General features: G+C 38.0%; 1 protein-coding gene and 1 long non-coding RNA gene across 5 annotated transcripts in view; one reads left to right on the top strand and one right to left on the bottom strand.

Annotated features, from left to right (window-relative positions):
- MOXD1 (monooxygenase DBH like 1) overlaps positions 1 to 26,129 on the top strand; it is an 88,457-nt gene that overhangs the window by 57,072 nt on the left and 5,256 nt on the right. Inside the window, exons 5-10 of the mRNA XM_081829024.1 lie at positions 8,273 to 8,452; positions 8,737 to 8,839; positions 10,380 to 10,546; positions 11,638 to 11,829; positions 12,983 to 13,042; positions 17,795 to 17,937. Coding sequence (XP_081685150.1) covers positions 8,273 to 8,452; positions 8,737 to 8,839; positions 10,380 to 10,546; positions 11,638 to 11,829; positions 12,983 to 13,042; positions 17,795 to 17,937 — 845 coding nt within the window. The remainder of the gene's footprint in view (positions 1 to 8,272; positions 8,453 to 8,736; positions 8,840 to 10,379; positions 10,547 to 11,637; positions 11,830 to 12,982; positions 13,043 to 17,794; positions 17,938 to 26,129) is intronic.
- LOC145723111 (uncharacterized) overlaps positions 7 to 26,129 on the bottom strand; it is a 71,903-nt gene continuing 45,780 nt past the window's right edge. For 3 of the 4 annotated variants that reach the window (XR_014147951.1, XR_014147952.1, XR_014147953.1), the window contains 2 exons: positions 11,698 to 11,802; positions 7 to 156 (listed from right to left, as the gene is read on the bottom strand). This is a non-coding gene — a long non-coding RNA (uncharacterized LOC145723111). Of the gene's footprint in view, positions 157 to 10,741; positions 10,943 to 11,697; positions 11,803 to 26,129 lie in introns of those variants that run through there. The other variant, XR_014147954.1, reaches the window with a different exon arrangement.

Here is a 26,129-nt window from a genome sequence, read left to right as displayed (position 1 = left end):
TTGAAACCCCCGGTGTTGCCATTTTAAATGTTGTTATGGGTGTCAAGATGGTGACTGTCCCAGTCCTTGAGACTGATGAACATGGAGTAGTTGACTGCTTTACCCTGTTGGTGGCATACTCATTTGTATGGCTGGAAGTCACAGAGGTGATGTTCCCTGGAAGAATATCAAAAAACGTTAAAACCGGAGCTATGACTTAGAGAATTAATATCCCCCTTCCCTGGGACTTTCCTGGTCACACATAAACAAGTCTTAAAAAAAATAAAACAACTCTCAAAATAAGCCAGGCTGAATACTAAATACCTATGTGGAATATATCAGGAATCAGTAAGCAAAGGAGAGAGACACTTGTGTGTTTTATAGGGGGTATTATATTTCTCATTTGCTTTTGAGGACATTGATAGAAGGAACTTTGTTATTAATGTACCCAGATCCAATTAAGAACTATAAATAAAATGAAAGAGTAAAATTAAAACAAAATAGTTTTATGTAGCAAAAAGTTCCTAAGAGAGAAAAGAAGACAATTTCAGATACCACATGTATAAATGCACACACAGAATTGATGAATTGATGATATATATTTACTTGTGTTTGATTCTTAATCAGGAATCTTGGTTGCAAACTTATACTAGTTTTGGAAATAGAAAGGAATTGACTCATGAAATAAGAGGAAAGATTGAACAAGTAAGCCAGAGAATGGCAGAGATGCAGCTGGGTTCAGGAACAACTTAAGTATTCAAACCCTGCTGAGACCATCTTGTCTTTGGAACTTTTTTGTGCACCAACTTTATTGGATCTCACTACACACTGACTTCTTTCACAGTGTCCAGCTTCCAGAAGGTATTAAGTTCTTTTTCATAGTTTTCAAGTCCCAGGGAAAGATTGATGGGTTGGGCGCCCATTCCTGAACTGGTCAATTATGGCTGACAGAGCATGGCCACACACATCTTAGTTTCCATAAGAAATCAGGATTGCAGAAGGGGGGTAAATTATTTCGCAGAAGTCTCCTCTCCCTTGGTTCTTCCCTTCATTCCTTCTCTTCATCTCTGTTCCACTTAACTATCACTTCCTGAGCTTTAGCTGCCCAGTCCATTCAAGCTGTGGCCCCTTGACACCACATCAGCAAGTCAGGTTGTGCTTTGAACTCTGACCTTTTTCAAAGTGGATTACCTGTGAGACAATAATACCATTTTCTTGCTCAATTTGGTTGTCTCTTTTAAGTTGAATATATTGTTATGCTAAAAGAGATCTCCCCATTAGGGATGAGGATAAGGAGGGCAAGACAGGTAGATACTATCTATTATCCTACCATAGTCCCATGAGCATATCAGCATGATTTTATAATCATCTGTCTACACCGCTAGCTCTGGCTGAAATGTTTTCATAGGCAGCATTGCATTATGAGCCAGCTGCCCTTTGGATTACCTCTGTCAGAGATGGTTTACTGGCTTTTCCGTGGACATCAGCCTGTGCCTGGGGTGGCTATATAAAGCACAGTGCCAGGAACAAGAATGGGCAGGAAGAAAAGTGATGGAGATTTACCAAGTTTCCAGCTCATTACACATTCCACCCATCACCTCTCTCCTTTTGTTTTAATTTTTAATTTGTTGAATTGCAAGTTGTTTTTGGAGAGCTATGTTCTACTCATGTTTCAACAAGCAACATCTTAAATGAGTAGACTTGGAAGAATAAGTATAGGAAAATTGCTCATAAGAGCTCTAATAACCTCCTGTTTTTCTCACACTGAGCTCAGTATCCTTGGACAAGTCAAGAAGGGAACGACCCCCACCCTCACCCCTATTCCCCTGCTCCTTTTTTACCCTCCAAAAGTAAAAACTCAAGTAAAATATACATATACTTAGCTTTAGATAATAAAACTTACTTAACATTTTCAAGAGCACTTGCATATTCATCAAGTAAAATAGCCTTAAGACTAAGTAACTATATGGAATTATTTAATCTCAATCATGTAAGAGGAAACAATGTATATTTGTAATAAGTTTGTGTCTCAAACAAATGCAGGGACAATCATGACCTAGGTGTAAGTGTACAAATCTGTGAATTGTTAGTTTATGATAAAAAAATTGAGAGAGGAAGATGTATGAGTTTCCTAGGGATGCTCTGATAAGTGACCACAAGCCAGGTAGCTTGAAACAGCAGAAATTTATTCTCTCACAGCTCTAGAGGCCAGAAGTCCAAAATCAAGGCATCAGCAGGGCCATCCATGTTCCATCTGAAGGCTCTAGGGAAGAATTGTTCCTTGGCTGTTCCAGCTTCTGCTGGTCTCTGGTTTTCCCTGACCTGTAGCAGCTTGAGTCCAATCTCTGTGTCCATCTTCACATGATCAGCTTCTCTGTGTGTATGTCTGAGTCTGAATCTCCTTCTCCTTTCTCTTCTATAAAGACACTAGTCATTGGATTTAGGACCATCCTAAGCCAGTGTAACGTCATCTTTTTTTCTTTTTTAAGATTTAATTTATTTATTTGACAGAGAGAGAGAGACAGTGAGAGAGAGAACACAAGCAGGGGGAGCGGGAGAGGGAGAAGCAGACTCCCCACTGAGCAGGGAGCCCGATGCAGGACTTGATCTTGATCCTAGGACCCTGGGATCATGACCTGAGCCAAAAGCCAGATGCTTAGCGATTGAGCCACCCAGGCACCCCCGCCCCCTGCCGCCTTTTTTTTCAGTGTAACTTCATCTTAACTAATAACATTTGCAAAGACCCTCTTTCCAAATAAGGGCACATTCTGAAGTACCAGGTGGACATGAATTTTGGAGGGACACTATTCAACCCAGTATAAGGGAATAAAGCAAAAAATATGTTTATTGTTATTGTTGAGGTAATTGGTATTTGAAGTTTGCAAAAGCATGTGGATTCTTAAGTTTGCCAATGTTCAGTGGTTTTTTGGAGAAGTCTTTTTGGAACATAATCTGTTTCCCAATAGGTGTTTGTGAAAGACCATCAGGCAGGCACAGTTTTGTCAAGGACCCCAAACCTTTAATGACAGAAAGATAATATACATTTCCACTAAGAGTTTCTTTCCTCCTATTCTGATATAGTGCCTTGGTTCTATGTTCCAAGGAATTCTGACACACTTGGAAGTTTTTGTCTTATCCCTATCTCATTCTGTTCTAAACAACAAGGCCATATCAAGTAAGATTCTTTGGATCATTGCATTATTTTATGTAATTAAAATTTTTTCCTAATTGTATTGTGTCCAACTCTGCCCTCATGCAGCTACGGAATGAATAAAAATTCTTTCCTCCCTTACCAAAATAATTGAGTCATTTACCGAGAGCTGATTAGGAGGTGTACATAGATTTTAAAATGTTTGTAATGGGAGCAAAGTGCTTTCATTTTCTGAAGCTTGTACCCTGCACTGAACAAGTTATACTCATCCATAGCCAAGGAACAGAACACAGCGCAAAATAAGGGAAGACTGATGCACGGAAGTACAACTGTGAATCCTGACTTTTGAGCTTTTATATGAATGGTTGTGAAAGTATCCTCAGTACTTCAGTACAAGTGGAGGATCAGAAGGGGAAGATTACAGGATTGATTCACAGTTGTGAGTGTCTGGGTCAATTGTGAGGGGTTGGTTTCAAGGAGCCTCCTGGGAAAAAGTGACAGGTTGAGAAACTGGAGAGGTGTGAAAGAACCAACAGAGCAGGAAAGAGGGACAGAAAGAGAGTTTCAGAGGGAGCACAGTCCTGGGTGGTTATAAGTGCAGGGTGGGACAGTGGGATTGGGTTGCTGAAGTGGGATGCAGGGTAGGTCACTGGTGTTGAGACAATCAAGAAATTAGGAGGCAATGAATTTGATGACTCAGTCTTGTTGATGGAAAGGCTTCATGGAAAATCTTCATTTCCATTCAATAAATAGTTATTAAGCAGTCTATGTGTGACAGGGATTATGCTAGACATATTGACCTGGATAGAGGGTAAGAGAAGATGACGGGATCATGAGAACAGTGTAATATTTGGGGCTTTTCAATTCCCAGTTTTATAGTCGATGTTAATTTCCACCTTGGTCTTGGCTATGATTAGCAGCTCTCTTTTTTTCTTGTTTTCTTTTTTACTCCTAAGTCCTCTCAAGGGTACCCCAAAGTTTCAGTTGCTTGAACCAACTGGAGACTGTTTTAGTCTTAAAAATCTTTCAGGTTGAAGGCTTCCCCCTCATCCCCATTCCATCTGTGATTTCTTTTCTAGATTGTTCCTTTGCTCTGCATGGGAGCTAACAGATAACCCACAGGTGCCAGGCCATCGTTGCCTGGCCTCTAATGCATATATGAAGGTGGATGTAGGGACTTCCCATGTGTTCTGGTCAGCAAATCCCACCTGTGTACAAAAACACAGGAATAACAATATGTCATATAACATGGTTTAATATGTCATCAGGTGTTGGTATCCCTGCCACCCACTTCTGTATGCATTTTCTATTTCTTTTTATTTCTTTTTTTCTGCAGTCATATAGCCAGCCTAAAACAAAAATGAAATTAAATGTTTGTTCCAGTCTCAGAAGTACGCATTTATCCACATTTGTATACCTTATGTTGGCATGACCTTCTTTGACAATTTTTTTAAGCTTAATTTTTTTTTTAATAGAGGCAACTTTTGGCATTCCTATCTAGATTGTGATGATAATGTGACATCTCTGAAGTAACCAAAATAAGTCACCCTGTTTAAGTGCTGCTCTTTAGAAGCAGTGATTCACTACAGCCTTATTTGTCTCCAAAATATTTTTAATATAAAAATTAAACGATTATTTCAAACTATGCAATGATGAGAAAGGAGGAGTCTTTCTTGCGTAGACCATTCCTGAATACACAAGAAAGGGTAGTGTTTAACGCTTGCATTCCACCTGCAAGAAGCCTGTATCATGGAGCACCTCTCTCTCCAGGCTCATACAGTGCTCGCCAGTCTCGGCCTCAGCCTTATTTGGGCTGAGGAAGAATGGCCCGGCAGGGGCTGCAGCTGCTTCCGAGGTTTGTGGAGCTGGTTGAGGAAGCAGCGGGAAATGAGCAGCAGTATTTTTCTGGGATTGGTAGCAGGGCACTGGATTCTCTATGCTCCGGAAGTGTGGCAGGAAGCTGTGTGGGGAATTCTGCTCTGTGTGGGGCACCGAGAGAGAGAGCCAGCCCCACTCCGGTCAAGGTGCTCCCATTCCCTGGAACTTGTCCCCTGCACTGAATAGGTTATGCCTACCCATAGGAATATCCTCGGGTCTCACTTAATTATCCCACGTGGTCATCTTAAAATTCCTTCTCCAGAAATGCTTCTGTTCTTCAAGGGTTTGATAACCTGCGTTTTGTCTCTCATATTAGCGGCACCTTCATTCCGTAGTTATCCTCACTTCTCTTTCTTCGTTTGCACCTTCATCTCTCACATCCTTTCCGTTTTGCTGAGAGCTTTGCTTCTTCCAAGGCTTCATATTTCTCCTATGAACAGTGCTCAGGTTTGCATGTGGAAAGTTTCCTTGTTATCTTATGAATGTATTTTTTTCTTAGGAAAAACTCGCAGGCTCTCCCCTCGGTTTGTAATTACAACTTAATTCTCTTTGAAGACCTCACCAGGTTTTGAAGAAAGACCTTGTTATTTGCTCTCCTTAGGAAAGAACATATCAAAAGACCACCATCTGTCTCATCTCCCTAAGGGCCAATGGATGCTCGGACTGAGGGGGCAAGGGGGGCAAAGGGGGAAAGGGGGACAGGAGACCCCTCTCCCCCAGACGTAAGGCTCCCAGTCTTCATCCTCCCCCTCGCTGGCAGCAGCTTCCAGGGCCTGAAGCATCTCCCGCAATGATGTGTGGCAGCTGGGAGAGTACTGACTTTGGGGTCAGTCCAGCCTCATCTCAAATCCCCATCTACCATTTCCTGCCTATGGTACTTTGGGCTTGTTGCCTAATCCCCTGAGTCTTCTCTCATCTGTAAAATGGAGTCAATAACATTAACCTGATAGATTGTTGTCAATATTAAATGAAATGACGAATCCAGTGGCTGACAGATAGTAGAGTAGGTGCTAAATAAAATACAGTTGTTATTATTACTGTTCCTAGAATGCATTAGTAGCTTAGAAGCTTGGTGTTGGTTTCAGCACTTACTGTATTTAAGAAAGAAATAAATAAACACTTGCTCCTAAAAGGTTCTTTCAAGAAGTTGAACGTGAAACTCCTTAAAGGCAGGCACCACCCAGCCTTAATAAATATATTCCCCATGCACACTTGTAGCTCGCCTCAATGAATGCCATTTGTTTCTGTAGCTGCCTTGGCAGCAGTCATCTCTCCTTTGCCCTAATGACTCCTTTCTGGGACCGACCCTGTGGAGCTCAGCACCACCTCCAGGTTCTGCCTGAACTGATAAGGCACTTCGTGAAAATGTCTCCTGTCCCTGTGTTCCTGTGGACATACTGTGCCCCGTCCCCCTTGGAGTGCTGAGGTGCCCACATAAGTGAAATCTCACAAGAAAGCTCAAACTGGATGTGGGAACTAAACTTTAATAGAAATCTTAGGTTACCCTTCTGTGTAATGTATTATGCAACCATGCTTAAATAATAACTGTCATTTTCAAGCGAAATAGAAAATAGTTTCTGCCTTCGGGGTGCCCGGTCCTTTAGAGATGAGACAAGTGCAAACAAAGCCATGTGCAATGTCATTTCTGTGAATGTGATGTTAAAAATGTGCGTGTGGGTTAGCCCCGGCATGACTCACAATGCAACACAAAGGCAAGCTGGATTTGCAAAGTGGAAACCCCCTGGCTGCTTATTCAGATCTCTGCCTTCTACATACTGTTTCCCTGTGTGGCTGCTTCCATTTTCTGATTTAAAAAAAGAAAGAAAGGAAAACTATGTAGAAAATCAAAATGAAAGCCTTAGGAGAGAATAGCTAAAAACACTTTATCTTTATATGCATGTCTAAAGCAGAGAACAAGCAAGGGTTTCAAAATGCATTTGCCTGCATTTGAGTAGTTAAGGATAAAGGCAGAGGTGTTGAACTCTAGGACAGGTAAAGTCTTGGAAATTTAGGGACACACCAGGACTTCTTTAGCAGATGTATGGAGGGTTCAAAGAATCCTGGAGCCTTGTATTTAACTACGCTAAGTACTGTACTTCCTCGGCAGGTAAGGCACTTGGGGACCTGTGGATGCACTTAGCTCCTCCTGAGTTCCCGGGCTGAGGTGGGCAGGTGTTATGAAGGGAACTCCCAGGAGGGACAACAGAAGGAACATGCTCACATGCATTGTGCTGTCAGTATTAGAACCAGCTTGACCGCTCATTCTCTTCCCTGGTTTCCACTTTCCCTCTCCTAATTTGAGCAGTGTTACAGGGGCACATCACTACAATGTGGTTTTCTCTCCCAAATTCTAATAGTAAGATTCTTATTAGAATTTGATTTTAGTCACTAAAATAAGAATATCCATTATTGAGCCCTACTTTGTGTCCAGCACTATGCTTAGCACCAGATAGAAAAATAGACAGTAGATAGAAAGATAGATAGATAGATAGATAGATAGATAGATAATGGATAGATGATTGATAGATAGAAAGATAGGTAATAGATGAATGAGACATCATCTATCACCTTCAATAAGGATGGATAAAGATAATATTTTGAGGTGGAAGAGAGGGAGTCTGAGGGAGTTTGTGTCTATCTACAGCCTTGATTTTTTTTTTTTTAATGTGGCGAAAAAAAAGAAAAGAAAAGAAAAAAGAGGGAAGGGAACAAAGGGCAAAGAAGCCTGGAAGAAAGCAGTCTGGAAACAGTTGCCACACAGAATGCTAAGGAAAACAAAAGTGAGTTCAAAACCCAAACAGATCAGCAAATCTTATGATTCCTGGAGGAAAGCATTATCTCATCTTTTTTTTTTTTAAGATTTACTTATTTATTTGAGAGAGGGAGGGCGCATGAGTTGGGGGAGGGTCAGAGGAAAGCACATCCAGCAGATTCTGCCCACTGAGCGTGGAGCCCAAGGTGAGGCTTCATCTCACCACCCTGAGATCATGACCTGAGCTGAAACCAAGAGCTGGGCCCTCAGCCGACTGAGCCACCCAGGCGCCCCATGGGTTACCTCACCTTCGCTCTTGCCACCGTCACCATCATTATCTTTGTTATCTTCCCCAGAACAAATTGTTTTTGAGCCACATCATAACTTTGACATAGTTGAGAACATGATTCCTTTGCAAAACTGATCATCGTTTATGCTCGCTTCCTGCTTACCGCAGGGCTTGTAGGGTGGTTTGCTTCATGGCATCCTCCCTCTCGTGTGTGCTTGTTCAGGTGGAGCCACTGATACAGAGAGGCCACGAGAGTCTGGTCCACCACATCCTACTGTACCAGTGCAGCAGCAGCTTTAACGACAGCGTCCTGGACTATGGCCACGAGTGCTACCACCCTAACATGCCCGATGCGTTCCTCACCTGCGAGACCGTTATTTTCGCCTGGGCCATTGGTGGAGAGGTGGGACCAACAATTACTGAGATGTGACACTATTCATGGATCATGTTTCTTTCCCTTTGGTTCTAATACTTAGAAGTAAAGCTCTATACATTATTTCTGATAGGAGGGTGACTTATTTTTCTTCCCATTGGAAGCGATTCTCTCCTTATGCCATTTTGTTATGTCCACTCTAGATTATGGAGTTCCAGAATGTTGAAATATCTTTGAGAATGGTTGGTTTTTGAGTGAAATAGAACTTTTAGGGACTTTCATAGGGCACGTCTCATGGAATTTGCCTTATTTAGGGTTTTTCCTATCCACCTCATGTTGGATTATCCCTTGGCACTCCGTTAGATCCTCGTTATGTGCTCCTGGAAGTCCATTATGACAATCCGACATACAAGGAGGGTGAGTTTATTCTTCATATATTTTACCTATGATTTTTAAAAGTTTTGTAAGTATCTTAACAGGGTTGAAATAAACTACCACCCAGTCTTAGAAGGAATTAACCTATACATTGTCATCCAAATTAGGGTACTTTTTAGAGCAAAAGAGGATACTGTTAAAAATTACTTTGAGGAGGGTATGCGCTATGGCGAGCGCTGTGTGTTGTGTAAGACTGATGAATCACAGACCTGTACCCCTGAAACAAATAATACATTATATGTTAATAATAAAAAAATTACACCGAGGCAACAGTGATTAACCAGCACTGAACCAGGCAAAATGAACGCACGTGGTCATTGTTCTTAAAAAAACAATTTGCATCCTGCTTTCCAAGAAGTAGGATAATAGATTTTTCTCCTTGTGATATAAGTTAGTTCCCCAAACCTGGTGCTTATGAAACATTTCCTAACTGCTCATATGAAATGCTACCATTCATCACACTAGAAAATATTATTTTTATGTGTACAGACACACTGTGTAATATGATATTGAAATGAAGAGGGTTTGTACTTATATTTGATTTGTGAATCTACTTTTCTAAACCCTCTTATGTAATAATCCAAAACCAAAAATTTGAAAGATTCAATATGAAGTTCTCAACAGAAGTAACTCAAAGTTATTATTTTACACTGATGTGTGCAATTATTCAGCAAATACTGAGCACCAGCTCTGTCTCCGGTCTGTGCTTAATGATACAACGTGAGTGAAAACACACCAAACCAGGTGGAAATTATAGCGTAGTGAGAAAGAGAAACAATAAAAATAATCACACCAATTAATATAAAATTGTGTATATGCCAATGGTTCCAAAGTATCAATTTGGTAATCACAGGTAGGTAAGTCAACCCTGCAGAAAGGAGTCAATTAGTTTCGAAGTCAGTAGAACAGATTTATGAGGGGGTTGGGACTCTCCATCCTTATGATAACTGTCTCAGCAAGGAATGTGTCTTACTCATCTTTCATCCCCACATGCTTTCTAGTCACACAATAGATTATTAATATTTTTTGTTGATTGAATAACTTCATTGAGTGATTAAAAGAATGGTGGCAAACTATAAAGAAAATTAATCATCAGTAGTTTATTCTATCAGCAGGTGGTTTCTAGACCAAGGGGCTTCTACCTCTATGGAAATGTTAGTGAACTTTACCTGAAAACAATATAAAATAAAGCTTTTGTTGAGTTATTCTATATTCTGATGAATGACTTTAGAATTTTCCTCTGGTCTATCTTTATGTTAGATTATTGTGGAATATATCAGCTAGACAACACAGACATTTCTCCTATGGTATACTGTGTAAGTCAAAAATGGTTGCAGACAATATGGTGACTTATGTTTTAATTGCTGTTTGTGAAACTGAATGTTGTCTTCCATTAATCTTTACTTGTAATTCTTTCCCTTGTGAGATTTTAAGGAAAATTAATAAATCCATTTCAACTGAATGTGGAGAACTTTTTTTTTAAGAACTCAAACTCACTTTTAATTATATGTTCTTATTCCAGACTTAATAGATAATTCTGGACTGAGGTTATTTCATACGACAGATATAAGGAAGTACGATGCTGGGGTGATTGAGGCTGGCCTCTGGGTAAGCCTCTTCCACACCATCCCTCCAGGGATGCCTGAATTCCAGTCTGAGGGTCACTGCACTCTGGAATGCCTAGAAGAGGTATGTAGAACATAGAGTCTGTGAGCTACTAGTCATAGATTCATCAGTGCTCTTGGAAACTATGTTTGGAAAATCCCATGCTTGTTGTTATTAATCTTTTTCTTGTTGTCATGCTGTAAAGCCATTATTTATCATTGTGGCAACCCTTTGACTGCTTTTTTAAATCTTGAAGGCTGTAGGAGTAGAATTCTGGACAAGAATAACTTCCAGGATGTTTTCCTTCCTGACCTACTTCCTTTGGTTTTTTTTCATATTTGACACTTTATCTTTTACAATTTCTACCTTGGTTCATGTGGTCTGTTTTCCATTTCTCAACTTCACTTTTTAATCCAGATTTGTTTTTTCCATTATTCATTTTCATTTTTTTCTCCTTTTCTCTGCTTTATAGTTTCCGTCCTACGTAAACCAAAGAGCAAGAGTACCTAATATAAAAATGCATATTGAGTAAGGAAAACCATGTAAAGTATTTAATTATGGATACTTCCATTTACAGTTCTTTTTTCTTAAATAAATGTATTTCAACATGGATCATATTCTTTACAAATTATAAGCTATTATATTGTAGACAGATGGCAGACTGATGAAGTGGAAAGATTATGCCCTTTGAGTTATTTAGATCAGGATTCAAATTGCCATGACATCATGTACTAGCTGTAGGACCAAGGGCAATTCATGGAATTCCACTCTTCCACTTGGTTTTCTTATCTTGGAAAGTAGGAATCATTTCTCCTTTTAAGAGTTTCTATTTACAGGTTACTAACATACTGGAATCTTTTTGCCAAGAGCTTTGATTGACTCTTTACCTCCTAAAAGAAGGAAAAAGAAAGATAACATTTAGAAGTGGTCTGGTAGGTCCTCAGTAAGCATTATTTCCCTTTCTTTTCTGCCTGCAAATGTTACTTCACAAAGATAACACTGCTAGGAATAAGTCATGAAAAATCCAAATTCAAAATGTTTGGCTGCTTAAGCATTCACTTAAATTGCTTTAGATTTTCTTCTCAGTTGTCCCTCCAACTCTCTTTTATGGTGAACTGTCTGAACATGTGCTTGTTTGGGCTAATTCTGTGTTCCTCTGTGTGCCCCGCCTGTAGGCTCTGGAAGCTGAAAAGCCAAGTGGAATCCATGTGTTTGCTGTTCTTCTCCATGCTCACCTGGCTGGCAGGGGCATCAGGCTCCGTCATTTTCGCAAAGGGGAGGAAATGAGATTACTGGCTTATGATGACGATTTTGACTTCAACTTCCAGGAGTTTCAGTATCTAAGGGAAGAACAAACGATTTTACCAGTATGAATGTTTTGTTCTTTTTCACTGAATCTTAGAAAAGTCAAGGCATCTATCTACTGTGATTTAGCAAGGTTTTCTACCAGTAAAGTGAATTGCTCATGGTATTCACATTCTTGAAGCCACCCACTGTGGGTGTTGCACAACCCAGATGGAATGTGTTTGATCTGATTCCCAAAATCAAACTCACTTTTCTTACCATTCCCAGGGGCAACTCACATTGTTGATTTAAAAAGAAAAGAAAAACTTGGGTTCTGAGTACCAAACACTACTCTTTTCTTTGCAAACCTTTGGGTTACAATTCTGGTAATACAAAAATCAGAGATTTTTTTTTATACCAGAGAAGAATTTTGGGGAGCTCGATCTTGGTAAAAATGAAGATAAGGATAATTCTTTCATCTGACAAGGGTTTTGGACAGAGCTAACTATCCAGCTTGCAACAATACTTGGGGTTATGGAAGGACAGTGTGGAAGGACAGTGTGTTGAGAACCTGATCCGTGGGCCTTCTGAGTAGTGGGCCAGGAGAGCAAATCTAGGGACCAGCACCCAGCACAAGCTGCCTCTGGTCCATGAATAGCCTGTCCATTGACCTGAGTGGTGAACCATAAACAAAATTATTTTCTGTGTATGCTGAATTGTTCAAAAGTTAGAAAACATTGGAACAATAACTATTACTTTGCTTCACAATTCTGTTGTGAGGAAATAAAGATGTGACTAAAGACCATTAAAGAAAATAATATAAATGAAGAGGGCATCACAATAACTAGTATTTGTGGGTAACATTTATGAAGTGTTTAATCTGCACTAAGAACTAGATGCATGTTATGTCGTTTAATCTGTTCACAAAGCTGTGCAAAATAACAGCTATTTTATATAATTATTTTTTAAATAAATAAATTGTGCCCAGGTAATTCTCTTCCTTACCTAAGGCCATGCAGCTAGAACATGGTGGAGTCTGACCTGAGAGAGCCTTATTTGTTTGTTTGCTTGTTTATTATACTGACAGTCTTAGAATTAAGTAGCTCAAGGTTCCCCTGGATCAAATTTCTTAATGAATCTACTCACATAGTAAATAAAACTATTGGCCTACAAACGTATTAGATAAATAAAACAGCCTCAAACTCCAATCTGAAAGCTTTCATTTTTATGTTCTAGGGAGATAATCTAATTACTGAGTGTCGTTACAACACAAAAGATAGATCCCGGATGACTTGGGTAAGAAAATTTTTATGATTATTAAAATTCATTTATGGAGAAAGACGAATAAACTTTGATTTTAGAGGAGAAAAAGCAAAAAGCATTCCCATTTTGGAGGCAAAATTCCTGAACATCTTGAGCAAGAAACATCACAAAAGTGAAATCAGAGCTATTTTAGCATTTTATCAGATTAACTAATGATTCTACAGCAAATTTGCGGTATAATTTATTAACCTTTTCATGAAAAGCTATCCTAGTCATTTAGCTTTTTCTCACCAAATCGTATTAATTAAAGACTTGTGGTTGCAAGTGACCAACTGCTTGAGTCCAGACTTAGATGAATCAAGAACTTCAAAAGGAAGAATGAATTGCATTCTGACCCAAAGAGAAATTTGGTCCAGCAGACTTACTGAGGACTCCTGACAAACACTCAAGAAATAGACCATTCATGCTTTACATAGTTTCTCCCAGGGAATACCTCCCACCAACTCATTTTATGAAGTTAGCATAATCTTAATACTAAAACTTGATAATGACAGTATGAAAGAGGTCAACAACATGCACCTGATGGAAATATCTTTGATGGATAAATCCAGCATTATATATAAATGTAATGATAGGGAAAAAATGTAATGTTAGGACCAGTTTGGGCTTAGCTAAGGAATGTAAATTGGTTTAAAATAGAAAATATATTAATACCATTCTACATTAAGAGATTGAAGGAAAAAGACATGTGATCAGGTCAATAGGGGTAGAAAAAAAGCCTTCATAAGATTTAAGTGAGTAATAAAAAAAGACCATTTTATAAACTAGGAATAGGAGAGAATTGTCTTAGCCAGATAAAGCTTAGCTATGAAAATCTGTAGCAAATATCAAGCTACTTGGATATTAGAAGTATTGCTTTAATATCAGAAGGAAGACAAAGATATGTATTATCATTTCCATTCAACATTGTACTGGAAAAGGAAAAAAATGAGACATATGGATCACAAAGGAAGAAGCAAAGAAGCAAAACACATTATTCACAGATATTATAATTTTCTACATAAAAACCTCCTCAAAATTGATATCTAAAACTAACTGTATTTTAGCATAAATACTAAATATATAAATACATTTTATAAACTAGGAATAGTTAAGAAACTATCTCAAGAAAATGCATTTTAAAACTCTAAGTTCTATAGAAATAAAATCTAACATTAGATGTGCTTGATCTCCATGGGGAAAAACTTATAAATCTTTATTTGCAAAACTTTATAGTGCACCTAAAGAAATGAAGAGATACTGTGTTCATGGATAGAAAGGTTCCATAAAATAAAGATAATCCTTCTATTCAAATTGGCCTATAAATTTGATATAATTTCAGTAAAAAAAAATTCGGAGAGATTTTATGATTTGAGGTTCTGGTATCCTAACTAAGACATCTTTGCCTAGTCATAGCTGTGAAGATTTTCTCTTATTTTTTCATATTTCTAAAAATTTTACAGTTTTAGGTTTTATATGGAGCAAATAGATTCTGAAATCTACATAGAAGAGCAAAGGGTTAATAATGGGCAAGACACTACTACAAAGTAAAAAATGGAGACAAGCTACTGGATATGAAGGCTTATTTTAAAGCCATGGTGATCGATAGTGTATTTGGGTCCAGAGTTAGAATAGAGGTACGTAATAGGAATCTTGGAGACTGACCTACAAACCCCCTATACAGAAACTTGGTTTAGAACAGACACAGTAACCATTTAAGTGGGAAAGAATGGACTTTCCATTAAAGAATACTAGCACAACTGGGTATACAATACACAAACAAGTCACAGGTAGATTAAATATTTAAATGTGAAAAGCAAAATCTTAAAGCAATTGGGAGAAAAACATATGAATATATTTTTATGATGTTGGGGGTAGTAAGAACTTAAAACATAAAAAGCACGAACTATAAAAGATTGATGAATTTGACTACCTGAAATCTTTTGGTTGCCAAAAAGCACTATTAAGTAAGTGAAAAGACAAGTTTTAAACTGAAAAAAAAAATGCAACACATAGATTAATAAAGCATTAGTATCCAGCATATAAAAGAAATTTCATAAATCAGTAATGTAAAACAAATAGACCATAGAAAAAGAGCAATAGACACAAACGTTTCACGGAAATAAAAGCCCAAATAGATAATAAACATATGAAAGGATGAAATGAAATTTCATTTGAAATCAGGATCATGCAAATCTAAACCAGAAGGAGATATTTTATACCCATCAGTTTGGCAATATTTAAAATTGCAATTCCAATGTTCTAAGACTGGAGTCCTCACACACAGCTAAATGTAAATTTATAAGACCACCTTGGGGAAAAGCATGACATCATCTGGTAAAGTTGGAGATTCATAGATGCTCTACCCAGTTCCATTCTTGTGTGGATTTCACCTTAAGGTTCCTTTTGCAGGAAGGGTTCCAGGAGAAAATATGTAAAATATTCATAGTAGCACGGAACAACACAGGAACACAAAGCTGGAAACAGCTCAACTATTTATCAAAAAGAGAACAAATAAATACAATATAATATGTCCATAGAATATATTTATAGTATATATCTGTGAAAATTAATGAATGAAAGCCACATATGTTAACACGAATGTATCGGAAGAACAAAAATGGCAAGTTTGCAGCCGACCATAGGCATAGGTATGATGTCATGTATCTAAAGTAGAACATACAAAATGAAAATGTCATTTAGGGATGCATACATACGTCAATAAATGGAATGTAAAGGGTTTGAAAAGCAATAGAATGATAAATCAAATAGTAAAATAATGCTCATTTTCAATTAGGATGGGGAAGAGGAGAATTAAAAATGAGCACAGAGGACAGTTAGTCCATTGGTGTTGGCTTTATTTGTCTCATGCCTTATATATGATTTTGTTTGCATGAAATATTTTACCTCAGACATCATACCTTATTATTTTAGGGGATATTTTGGTGGTCTGCCTGGATACTGTCCCTCTTCAGGGCCAGCACAGCTAAAAACCAGCCACTGAAAATACCAGATGATAACTCACAACCATGTCATTCACTGGGCATTGCCCTTGGTGTCAGGGAATGCCCCACTTGAAGTTATGCTCCCTGCAGTGGGGCAGCCAGCAGCCGATGACTGGTTCATGGGAAGATACAAATGCCCGGCTCCCTTCCTACAATTTAGTACCACTCCAAATAGCCATCCCAGCTGAAGGATAAATTAAATATTATTTTTACTGAGGCATCACTTGTAACCTCATTTGTAAATCAGCTTCTCCCTTTGCCCAATCCTGCTTTGCTCATCAAGTGCAAAACATTGTGTTTTGCAATTTGTAAAATCATTGCATTTTAGCCACTGCATTAATTTAGAACTATGAACAATACTGCCAAGTTTTGCACCTTCATTTTTTGAAGAACAGATCATTGGCTGGATACAGAATTCTTGGTTGATTTATTTTTCCCTGCAGCCCTTAAATATGTAATCCCAATATCTTTTTGTTACTTCCATCATTTATGATGAAATGTCAGCTCTCATTTGTATCATTGTTCCCCTGCATGTGATGTGTCCTTTTTTTCTTACTGCTTTCAAGATTTTCTCTTTGTCTTTGGCTTTCAGCTATATGACTATGATGTGTCTAGGTATGGCTCTCTTCATATTTATATTTGGTATTTGTTGAGCTTCTTGGGTCTGTAAGTGTTTTTCACTAAATTTAGGAAGATTTCAGCCATTATTTTTTCAAATATTTTTTCTATCCTTTTCTATCTTCCTTCTCATTCTGGAACTCTAATTGCATATATGTTGGAACATTTAATATCGTATTTTGAGGTATTTTCTGGAATATTTTCACTTTCTTTAGTGTTTTTTTTTTTCTTTCTCTGTTTTTCGGATTGGAAAATTTCTATTGTTCTATCTTCAAGGTCACTGATTCTTCTGCCATCTCAAATCTGCTGTTAAACTCATCCTGAGAATTTTTTATTCAATGACGGTAACATTTAACTCTAGAATTTCTATTTTCTTCTTTTTTATGTTTTCTTTCTCTGGTGTCATTCTCTATTTGTTTACTCATTTTTGACATATTTGCCTTTAATTACTTGAGCATCTTTCTTTAGCTTTTTAAACATATTTTTATCTCTTTCTAAGTTTTTGCTAAATGCAGCATCTGTAGCTTCTCACAATCAGTTTCTGCTGGTAACTTTTTTATTTTCTGAGTGCAGATCAGTGTTGAAAATTCAACACTGTAGATAATATGTTGTAACAGTTCTAGATTCTGTTCTCCTGAGGAGCTTTCATCTTTTTACTTTCAGTAGCTAATTTACTACCTTGATTTAAAATGTGAACTCTGACTTCTCTGTGGTATGTGTCTTCTGATGTTTATACATGACAACAAGATTATAGAAAATTCAGTGCATTCAGGCAAAGATTCCATCAACCCGACTGATTGGTATCATGTTAACCAAACATCCCCATAAGCCTCTCAAATGTTCACTGTGGTGAGGAGTTTACATCATATGAACAGAACTTGACAGAAATTATTAGGTTGTTTAAGAAAGGCAACTTTTAAGAGATGGAAATCATTCTATTAATTTTTTAATGTGTCTCTACCTCTTTAAAAACCAAATTGTCACTCAGATTATTATTACTCAGCTTTCAGATTTATTACATTTCAATATTGGATGGAACTGTATGACATTGGTGGCCTGTGTGCTCTACGTGTCAGAGTTGGTGGAACATAAACTTTTCTAAATAAAATATCTCCATTTTCAGGGAGGATTAAGCACCAGAAATGAAATGTGTCTGTCATATCTTCTTTATTACCCAAGAATTAATCTTACTCGATGTGCAAGTATTCCAGACATCATGGAACAACTTCAGTTCATTGGTGTTAAGGAGATCTATAGGCCAGTCACGTAAGTAGTAAACGGATTTCATAGTGGGGTCGTATACTTCAGAGAAGGATGGGATTCATTTTCATTTTGGATTTATCACCACGTTATGGAATTCTTTTAAGTCTTGTTCTGTTTACTTATTTTTAGCTGGGGTGACAAGGTGAGCTTCTTGGTTGGTATGTCCAGGGTCCCCAAGACTCCCACCAGGTTCAGTGATTTTTCTAAGAGGACCTAAAGGATTCAGCCTATTATTGTATCCATGGCTAATATTTATTACAGAGAAAGAACACAAAGCAAAAATAACAAAAGGAAAAGGCACATGGGCCAAGTCCAGAGATAACCCAGTACAAGTGTCCAAGAGGCCTCTCCTGTGGAATCACATAGAATGTACTTAAGTCTACTAGCATCGAAGTATGACAACATGCACAAAGTGTTGTCAGTGAGAGATACTCATTAGAGACTCAGCACCCAGAGTTTTTATTGAGGGCTGGTTATATAGTAAGTACTAAAATCTAGACTCCTAGAAGGAAAGCAGATGGTCAACATAAATTGCGTTGTTTGTCCAAATAGTCGAGGCACAGTGAGTCACTCTTTATTTAGAGAAAGTTTTATATCAGTATGGGAAATTGTTTACTACTTAGGTTTGCTGATGCCCGCCAAAGTCCAGCCTTCCAAACAAGCATTTCTAAGGATGGAATTCTCAGGACTACTATGTTCACTCGCTCTGCACAATTGCACATCATAGAAACTACTCAAGATAAAATAATAAACAAGATATATATTATTTCTGCCCTCTTGGGATTATATTCTAGAGTGGGTGAGGGGTAAGAAACAATATAAAAATAAAATTTCAGATATTAGTAAATGTTATGAAAATAAGACAGTGAAGAAAGTATGTAGCTGTTGTCAGTAGGGTGGTAAACGCCTCCCTGGGAAGGTCTCTTAGTCTGTCCCGGCTGCTGTAACATAGTACCATAGACACAGTAACTTATAAACAACAGAAATTTATTGCTCACAGTCTGGAGGCTGAGAAGTCCCAGATCAAGACGCCAGTGGATTCAGTGTCTGGTGAGGACTCACCTTCTCATAGAGTCTTCTAACTGCAACCTCACATGGCAGAGGGTAAGAGGGAGCTTTCTCAAGCTGCTTTTATGAGGGCGCTAATCGCATGAGGGGATAAGACCCCAGCTCATAATACCATCACCTTGAGTGTTAAGATTTCAACATATGAATTTTAGGGGGGGATATAAACATTCAGTCCATGGCAGGAGGTGATGTTTGAGCAGAGACCTAAGTGATGAGAAGCTAGCCATGGAAAGATATAAAGTGTACTCTTTGCAGAGGGGCGCCTGGGTGGCTCAGTTGGTTAAGCGACTGCCTTCGGCTCAGGTCATGATCCTGGAGTCCCAGGATCGAGTCCCGCATCGGGCTCCCTGCTCGGCAGGGAGTCTGCTTCTCCCTCTGACCCTCCTCCCTCTCATGCTCTCTGTCTCTCATTCTCTCTCTCTCAAATAAATAAATAAATAAATCTTTAAAAAAAAATAAATAAATAAAGTGTACTCTTTGCAGAGAAAAGAGCCAATGTAATGACCTGAGGGTGGGTATGAACGTAGTGTGTTCAAAGAACAGCAAGAAGGCGAATGTGGCTGGAACAGGGTGAAATATGGTAGAGGGTAAGTGAGGAGGTCTGACAGCAAGAGGGATGTTATAGGCGACATAAAGATCACGTAGGACTTTATAGACGACATAAGGACTTTGGGTTTTAAGTGCAAAGAGAGGCCATTGTAGGATAGAAACAAAATTGATTTGGCCACTGAATTGAGAAAAGACTCTAGGAGCACCAGACTGGAAAAAAAAACCACCAACCAGGAGACTGTTGTGATCGCGATGTTGAGTTGTGTTGAGTTGTGAGATGAATGTGTCTGGGACCAAGGGGGTGGCAGTCGAGCTGATGAGAAACAGTTACAAGCAGGTTACCTTCTCATGGTAGCACATGCTGGACCCACTGGTTGACGCCATCTCAGGGAGGTGATGAGGGAAAAAGAAGAGGAAAGAGAAAATGGTGATGTGTGAGTGCTGTAGGGAAACATATTTGAAGCAGAAATGGAAAGTTGTGTTTTGGATATATTAAGGTCGACGTAGATAAAAGGATTTTATTCATTCTTAGCAACACCACAAAGAAGAATTAGGATGGCTGGTGGAAATTTTGGGGCATAGATTTTGTTTTAATATAAGGAAGAATTTTCTAATGAAAGAGACTGATATAATTAGGTGAAAGGTACACGTAGATTTTTGAGGGGCTATGTTTAAGGAGAGAATTAAAAAACATGTCATGAGAATGTGGTCAAATGCATTCAGTGAAGTAGCATGTGATTATGATCTGCTTTTTATTCCAAAATATTATAGAGATTGTAAATGATGAACTAAGTGCGCTCTTCTTTTTAAATTATACTATCTGTAAATATGTTCTAGTGAGTTCCTACCCAGACAACCCAATGACACCAGAAGTCTGTATGTACTAAAATACAAATAACAAAATGCTTATGTAAATTCATTTGTAGTTCATAAAGTATTTCCGTATGTATAATTTCAATTAATTTGTTTTCACAGAATTCCAATAGGTAGAGTAGGACTTGCAATCCCAATTTTGTAGACGAGGAAATGGAAACTGAGGGATTCAGAGATTATTCCACATCAGATGGTGCATAATCAATGGAGGAGCAAGTGTTTGTTGTGTCTCTGATGTAGAGAGGGAGATAGATACCTGCCTTTTTATTCAAAATAAATAATTACACATGCAAAAATACAAATGGTAATTAATATCAAAACAGTATATAAGATGTCATTCTAAAAACACTAGGATTTAGTCTTGTTTTTATTTTTTTTTCCAAAGATTTCATTTATTTATTTGAGAGAGAGGGGCAGAGGGAGAGGGAGAAGCAGCTTCCCGCTGAGCAGGGAGAGCCCGATGTGGGACTCGATCCCAGGAGCCTGGGATTATGACCTGAGCTGAAGGCAGACGCTTAACCAACTGAGCCACCCAGGCATTCCTATAGTCCTGTTTTTAAAACATCAATATTGTTCCTAACTAAGACTTAGTAGCCTTTTTATTCCCTTTAGAATATTTTTTTTACATAATGACTGGAAAATTTCCCTATTCAAGAATTAATCTGAGAGCATGTTGAAAGCAAGTGGACATTCAAAGCTGTTTGTTTTATAAGGTGATGATTCAAAATGTATTCTACAACCTAATTATTTTCTTTTGTGTTCAACCTGTGTAAATCCTCTGAAAATGCTCCACTCCCAAGTTCTAGTGAGCTGTGTTAGAGTCCATGCCTTTGGTCTCTCCCAGGAAATTTTGAAGTTGGGTTTTTCATTACTTACAAAGACAGGGAGAATTGCTTCCCAGACCCAGGCCAGTTTTGAGATGTCATTGCCCACATAAAACCACTTAACTACATGGTTAAATTTATTTATTCTTCAAAAATACAAGTGAGAAGGAGCCTCTGTTGTAAAATTCATGTTTAGGCTTTAAATCAGATTTTCAAGTGAGTTCATCCCACTGACATCGATGTTATTGAAAGCCAGACCAACAAGGTACTGGCTAAAAGATCAGAAAGAGAAATGGCTTGGATGACTTTTTTTTTCTGTTTTACTGAAGAGAATATTGCGAATTTTGTTTCAGGATACCATACTCAAGAAGAATATCCTATAATATATAACCCCTACTCTCCTATCCCATGCCTTTAACGTAATGATTAGTTGGGTTCACAAGTTATTTTAAACATTCTGTAACAATCCTAGGATCAGAGGAGGAGCTGGTAGAAACATAAAGACAACTACATCCTGTCTCAGGATCTGTCTGTTTGAGGGGTTGCGATTTCCCTCTGCCTCCTACAGATCTAGCAGGGCTTAAGGAAAAACAAAAGGACTCATAAAGATCAGAAAACAGACTAGATCACGCATTTAGATAAATTCTGTATTCTCTGCTGCACCACACATCGACCCTGTCTACGTAGCTCCAGTGAGGCTTATGTGATGGGAAGTTTGATGTAATTTGTTCCATTTCTAAAAAAGAATCAGGGGATGTGTGTATATTTTTCTTTGTAAGAAAACTCACTTCATGTTTATAATGTGTAAAAATCCCCCAGGCTTGTTATAAGGGCTTTAAGGAATGCAGAAAAAAAGGATTCAAAAAGAAGGCACAAGCTATCACCTCAAATTTTGTTAGAAATAAACAATGCTAACATTAATTGAATGTTATTACAGACGTCTTTCTGTGGGGGTGTTGCCATAAAGATGAATAGATTGCTGTTATAAAGATGATAATTTGGTATACTGTTTTAAATAACACAAAATCTTAATTTTGTTTAATTTATATAAAAACATGGGGCACCTGGGTGGCTCAGTTGCTTAAGCATCTGCCTTCTGCTCAGGTCATGATTCCAGGGTCCTGGGATTGAGTCCTGCGTCGGGCTCCCTGCTCTATGGGGAGCCTGCTTCTCTCTCTCCCACCCTTCCCGCTTGTGCTCTCTCTCTCTCTGTCAAATAAATAAATAAATCTTTAAAAAAATTTATATAAAACACAAAGCTAAAACTGAACAGTTGTTGAACTTCAGATAAACGTGGTTGCTGTTACTGTTTTTAGCCATGAGAGGTAATATTTCATAAAAGGGTCTCAAATGTTGAGAACATAGATTATAAAAGACATTAAAATGTTGCACACACTTGTTTCACTACATGTTTCAACTTCAGATCATAAAAGATGAGGACATTCATACTTTCACATTTCCCCCCATGTCCCTTTTCCATACCTCCAAATATTTATTACTTAGATTATAATTTTTGTATTTTCAAGATTTTAAATTTTCCCACTTATTTCTCAAACCAAATTCCCACAATATTTAATGCAACTTTTAGAGTTTAATAGATTCAGTGGTAATCCCTAATCTTACAGGATATCTACATTTCCGACTCTTTGATTTGATTCATCAGAATGTTATTTCCAAGTTGGTTCATCAAGAAGGGTTTCCAAGTGCTTTAAAATGCCCTGTGTTTTGTTTTGTTGTTGTTGTTGTTTTGGTTTTTTTGTGTGTGTGAATTTCTGCATTTATATCTGGACAGCATTTGGCTGGATATAACATTTTGGGGCCATACCATTTTTTTCCCCTTGGGAGCTCTCTTTGGATGAATGGTAATATTCTTCATCTACCTGTAGAATTCGTAAGTTAAACTGAACATATTTCAGTGTTGAACATCAGTGTTAAATTTTCCTGAAACACAATGTGTTCTTCCATTACATATATTCACTTATTCTTTTTATTATGATGCAAAAATATAAAATGGTAGGATTTAGTCTTGTTTGTGATTATGATTAGCACTTATTGTAGGTAAAATTTTTTTCTTATATCTACAGAGTGTTTTCTAATCTATTTGGAATTTTTTACAAGTGCTTTTTCTTACAATTTTTTGGGAGAGTTCTTCTGCTTCTTGCTTTTTCTAATTAATTTGGTGCTAAATTTATTTTATCCTAAATTTATTTCCATTGGTCTGCTACATCCCTTTTCATCTCATTCTGTTGTTTTAAATTCCTGTATGTGAGCTCTTGTTTAATTAAATCCATGCTCTTATTAAATAAACTTAGCACATGAAACACTTGTGAGAATTCTCTCTGGTATAATTGGTTTATATTTTCTTCTAGAGTCAGCTTTTTCTGTCTCTTTTCATGAAATGTGATATAATTTCTTCTTTCCCTATGTTTGCGGGCTTGTTATGTCATTTCTTGCTTATGCTGAGCTAATTCTATCTAAAACGTCTCTTTGCTCTGATAATATGTGGGTGAATTCTTGTCTACCTTCTAAGCAAATGTGACAGTAGCCCTCTGTCTCTGCACACTGCAGTTTGAGGTTTGGCTGACATATTTTATGTACACACTTTACCGTATTTTGAGGGTAAAGGGCTCTGGGGATAGAGGTATAGAGGTGGGACTGTGTACTCTGGATTACAGTGGATGGGTTATTCCTTCCTCAGATGTTCTTAAGAAAATCTACCGAGGAAGTTTTATTTTTTTTATAAGATTTTTTTTAAAGGATTTATTTATTTGAGAGAGAGGGTGCGGGAGCGGCAGTGGGAGAGGGAGAGAGAGTCTTAGGCAGACTCTGCACTGAGCACAGAGCCTGATGCGGGGCTCGATTTCACGACCCTGAGATCATGACTTGAGCTGAAACCAAGGGTCAGACACAACCTACTGTGCCACCCAGGCTCCCCTTAGGTTTTCTTTTTGAGTAATCTTTCCACCCAACGTGGGGCTCAAACTCAGAACCCGGAGATCAAGAGTCACATGCTCCATGGACCAAGCCAGCCAGACGGCCCCCTGCGGAAGTTTTCTAACTGGCTGGGACTGAATCCCTTTCCGTAGAGGAATGTCTGAGGCCTTACGTCATGCAGTCAAATCTGCTGTGGCCCAGAAGCTTCTCTTCTATCAGGGAGACAACTTTACTGTGGGCTTCTCAACGTTCCTCTACTCTTGGAGTGTTGAAAGGATTCAGTTATACCTTGTTAGGTCAGATTTCCTGGCTTTCTTCTTTAACAATTAGATTATCAAGTGTATGACATGATGTTGTCTTTTTTCTCATTGGCTTGTTGGTATGTTTTTATTTCTGTTTTACAATTTTATTTTAAAGTCACATTGCTTGAGGTAGAACTTACCTATGACAAAATGCACCCCTTCACAGACAAGATATAGAACGTTTTCATCGCCCCCATAAGTTCTCTCCTGCTATGTGGAGACAGTCCCACCTCGCACACGGAGCCCTGGGAAACTGCAAATCTGCTTTCTATCACTACATTAGTTCGATCTTTTCTAGGTTTTATAAAAATGGGATCCTACAGTATGTACTCTTCTGTGCCTGGCTTCTTGGATTCGGGGTGTTTTGGAGATTCATCTGTGTGGGTACCTCTACCGGCAGTCTACTCGTTTTTATTGCTGAGTAGTATTCCCTTGTGTGGATACACCACAATTCATCTATTGATTCACCAGTTGAAAGACATTTGGATTGTGTCCAGTCTCTGGCTATTATGAAGAAAGCTGCTATGAACAGTATTATATTAGTCTCTGTATAGACATGTTTTCCATTTTCTGGACTAGCATGGAGTTCTGGAATCACTGGAATTGTTTAACTCATCAGACTCTCAAAATACTCTCCAAAATGAAGTTTCTTTTTACATTCTTACCAGTAATGTATAAGAAGTCCTAAATTTTATTTAAGCGTATGTAGTGGTATCTTATTGTGATTTTATTTTCCATTTCTCTTAGGACTAACAATGTTGATCCTCTTTTCACATGCTTATTGGTCATTTATATATGTTCCTTTTTAATTGTTCAAATTTTTGTCCATTGTTTCGTTGGGTTACTTGTTTTCTTATTATTGAGTTGTAAGAGTTCTTTATATTTTTAGAGTTCTTTATACTTAAGATATAAGCTTTCTGGGGGCGCCTGGGTGGCTCAGTTGGTTAAGCGACTGCCTTCGGCCCGGGTCATGATCCTGGAGTCCCGGGATCGAGTCCCGCATCGGGCTCCCTGCTCGGCAGGGAGTCTGCTTCTCCCTCGGACCCTCCCCCCTCTCATGTGCTCTCTTTCTCATTCTCTCTCTCTCAAATAAATAAATAAAATCTTTAAAAAAAAAAGATATAAGCTTTCTGTCAGATATATTTTTACCACTAATTTCTCCTAGTCTGTGGAGATTTTCATTTTCATTTTTTAACGGTATTTTTTTGAAGCCCATTTTATCATTTTTTATTTATTTTGTGCTTTGGATATGCTGTGTAGGAAGTCTTCGCTTACCCAAGGTTATGACAATTTTTTCCTCCCTAAAAAGTTTACAGTTTTCGCTTTTATATTTAGATTGATGATCCATGGTGAGTAAATTTTCATGTGTGTTCTGAGGTAAATACTGAGGTTCACAGTTTTTCATATGGATATCAAGTTATTCAAGAACCATTTGATGAAAAAAAAAAACCTTACCTTTTTCCCATTGAATTACCCTGGAATGTTTGTTGAAAATCATTGGATCATATACTGACTATTTCTGGACTCTGAATTCTGTTTCACTGATGTTCATGTTTAGCCTTACTCTAATATCACACTCTGTTATCATAGTTTTATAATAAGTGTTGAAATAAGACCATGTAAGTCCCAAAACTTTTTTTTTTTT

This window comes from Leptonychotes weddellii, chromosome 8 (genome assembly GCF_054177405.1).
Source record: "Leptonychotes weddellii isolate Sample4059 chromosome 8, ASM5417740v2, whole genome shotgun sequence".
Lineage (NCBI taxonomy): Eukaryota > Metazoa > Chordata > Mammalia > Carnivora > Phocidae > Leptonychotes > Leptonychotes weddellii.
The sequence above is the reverse complement of the archived record's forward strand: the minus strand, read 5'-3'. Positions and strand labels throughout refer to the sequence as shown.